This window comes from Pinus tabuliformis, chromosome J, assembly GCF_031772625.1.
Source record: "Pinus tabuliformis cultivar Carrire ecotype Pingquan chromosome J, CPIR1, whole genome shotgun sequence".
Classification (NCBI taxonomy): Eukaryota; Viridiplantae; Streptophyta; class Pinopsida; order Pinales; family Pinaceae; genus Pinus; species Pinus tabuliformis.
Genome location: NC_142295.1, coordinates 38,683,179 through 38,685,244, shown reverse-complemented (window position 1 = coordinate 38,685,244; position 2,066 = coordinate 38,683,179). Strand labels below are relative to the sequence as shown.

Here is a 2,066-nt window from a genome sequence, read left to right as displayed (position 1 = left end):
TTGGGTCTAGGATTAGATTGAAGTCTCCGGCAATAATTATATTATTGAGGGAGTATGCTTCCAAAAATTCAGTCAAAGTTTGCCAGCATTGTTCCTTTTCTGCATAGAGGACATGTACATAGAGATTAAAGAGAGCAAAGTTTATCTTACTTGGTTGGTGTCGAAGTTCGGTGTAAATCCAGTGCTGCGTTTGAAAGGAGCTCTCTAGCTGAAATTTGTCAGCCTCCCAGAGAGTGGCTAACCCGTCGCATGTATCTCTAACACTTACTGTTTTTCCAACTTTTGTTTTCCATTTTACTTTGCTAAGTTCCAGAAGGGCTTTGCCTTCTATTTTAGTCTCTTGGAGCATGAGGATCTCCGGAAGTTCTGATTTCAATAGGCTCTTGACTGCTTTAGATTTTGCTGGATTCCCCAGTCCTATGCAATTCCAAGAGACTAATCGCATTATTTACTGGTAGGGGTTGGGGCAGCACCTCCCTTGGGAGGTTTGGTTCTAGTATTTCTGCCGATAGACATCTCTATAGTGGCCTGGTTGCCTTGCATTTTTTATCTGTCTGCTTCTTCTTCTCTGGCCTCTCTGTGAGATTTCCTCCCCACTATTTTCAAGGGCCTCTCAGTTGTTTCATCTTCCGAGGATCCCGATATCTCTGGGGCCTTCTTTCTTGTCATATCTGCATAGGTTGGGGAGCTAGAGGCACCTTTTGGGGATGCAATTTGGAGAGGGTTTGATTCCTCTTGCCTTTTGTTTTCTTCCATGTTGTTAGCATGCTGTTCATCCTCTTTATCTGCTAGATCTTGGAGTTTTTCTGGTGTGCTGAGTATTTCAAAGGGATTTGTGGATATGTCTGCTCTTGGTGGGACTGAGCTTCCTTCTACTTGGGCTTCGGGAGGAGAAACCCTCCTAGTGGACAAGGCTTTCCCTTTGTTCTTGTTTCTCTGTGTAGTTGTTCTTGATTTCTAAACCTGAGTCCATTGATCTCTTTTCTCCTTCTAGGCTCCATCCTTTGATTTCTTTTTATAATGCTTGGCAAAATTCCCATAGCCATGGCAGTGTCGACATTTAAATGGGAGTTGCTCATAGTTTAGCGCTTGTATGTGTGTCCAGTCAGCCACCGTGAGTTTAATGGCTTCAGGGAGACCTTCCTCCAGGTCTACTTCTACACAAATTCTCGCACAGGAGTATTGATCTCTTCTTTCTGCTCGATTGATGTATTTGCCTAGCTTGCTGCCTATGGTTTCTAAGGATTTAGGGTTCCAGCAGTGCAGAGGTAGATGGGGAAATCGCACCCAGACCGGAACAACTGAGGGCACATCTTGAGTCGGATCGAAGTCTGGTGTCCATTGATTCAGATACAGACCCTGAGGCCCCATGAAATACATGTCGTTTCTAAATATGAGGTTCCTGTCTTCTGTTGCTTCAAATACAAATACAAAGAAGCCTTTGCCAATGAAATGGATTTTTATTCCTTCCTTGACTAGAGGTTGCCAGTTCCTTTGCACCCAGGCTTCTACAGCTTTAGGTGAGGGCCATAAGCCTGTGAACTGTCCAATAAGCCCTTGTTCTGCTAGGTTTAATGCCGCTTTGCAGGGCTCTTCAGTCGACAGAGCAATTGTGGGGATGGATTCCATTTTTTTTACAAAGATCTAGTGGTTTTTGATTGCTGGCTGTTTATGAATGATTATACAAGGTATTGTTGGAACCAAAAAATTGTTCCTAATAAACTATATTAAAAAAGATTCCATCGCCTACTTGCTCAGGGCTTTCACTCATCATGTTTCTTATAAATCTTCAATGTTGTATATATTATGGCTCTCCTTGTATTTATAGCTAATAATATTATTTTTATTTATCCCCATATTCATATATTTATTTGTTTCAACTATATCACATCTTCCATTACTCCTCAATGCAACAATAATACAAGCTATGAAAGACAAATCTCCGAATTATAAAAAGTCATCCAACAACAACAACATTAAGATTTCACTAATATGTCACATATGTCTTCGTGAGTGCTAATTTTCCATATATCATCCACTTCTATCATTTCCTTTACAACATATGG

General features: G+C 41.1%; 1 protein-coding gene across 1 annotated transcript; it reads right to left on the bottom strand.

The window, feature by feature from the left end:
• Positions 1-990: 990 nt before the first annotated feature.
• LOC149225350 (uncharacterized) lies at positions 991-1,629 on the bottom strand. The gene has a single exon (XM_089379915.1). The coding sequence runs from the start codon at positions 1,627-1,629 to the stop codon at positions 991-993; it is 639 nt and encodes a 212-aa protein (XP_089236041.1).
• Between the last annotated feature and the right edge of the window lie 437 nt (positions 1,630-2,066).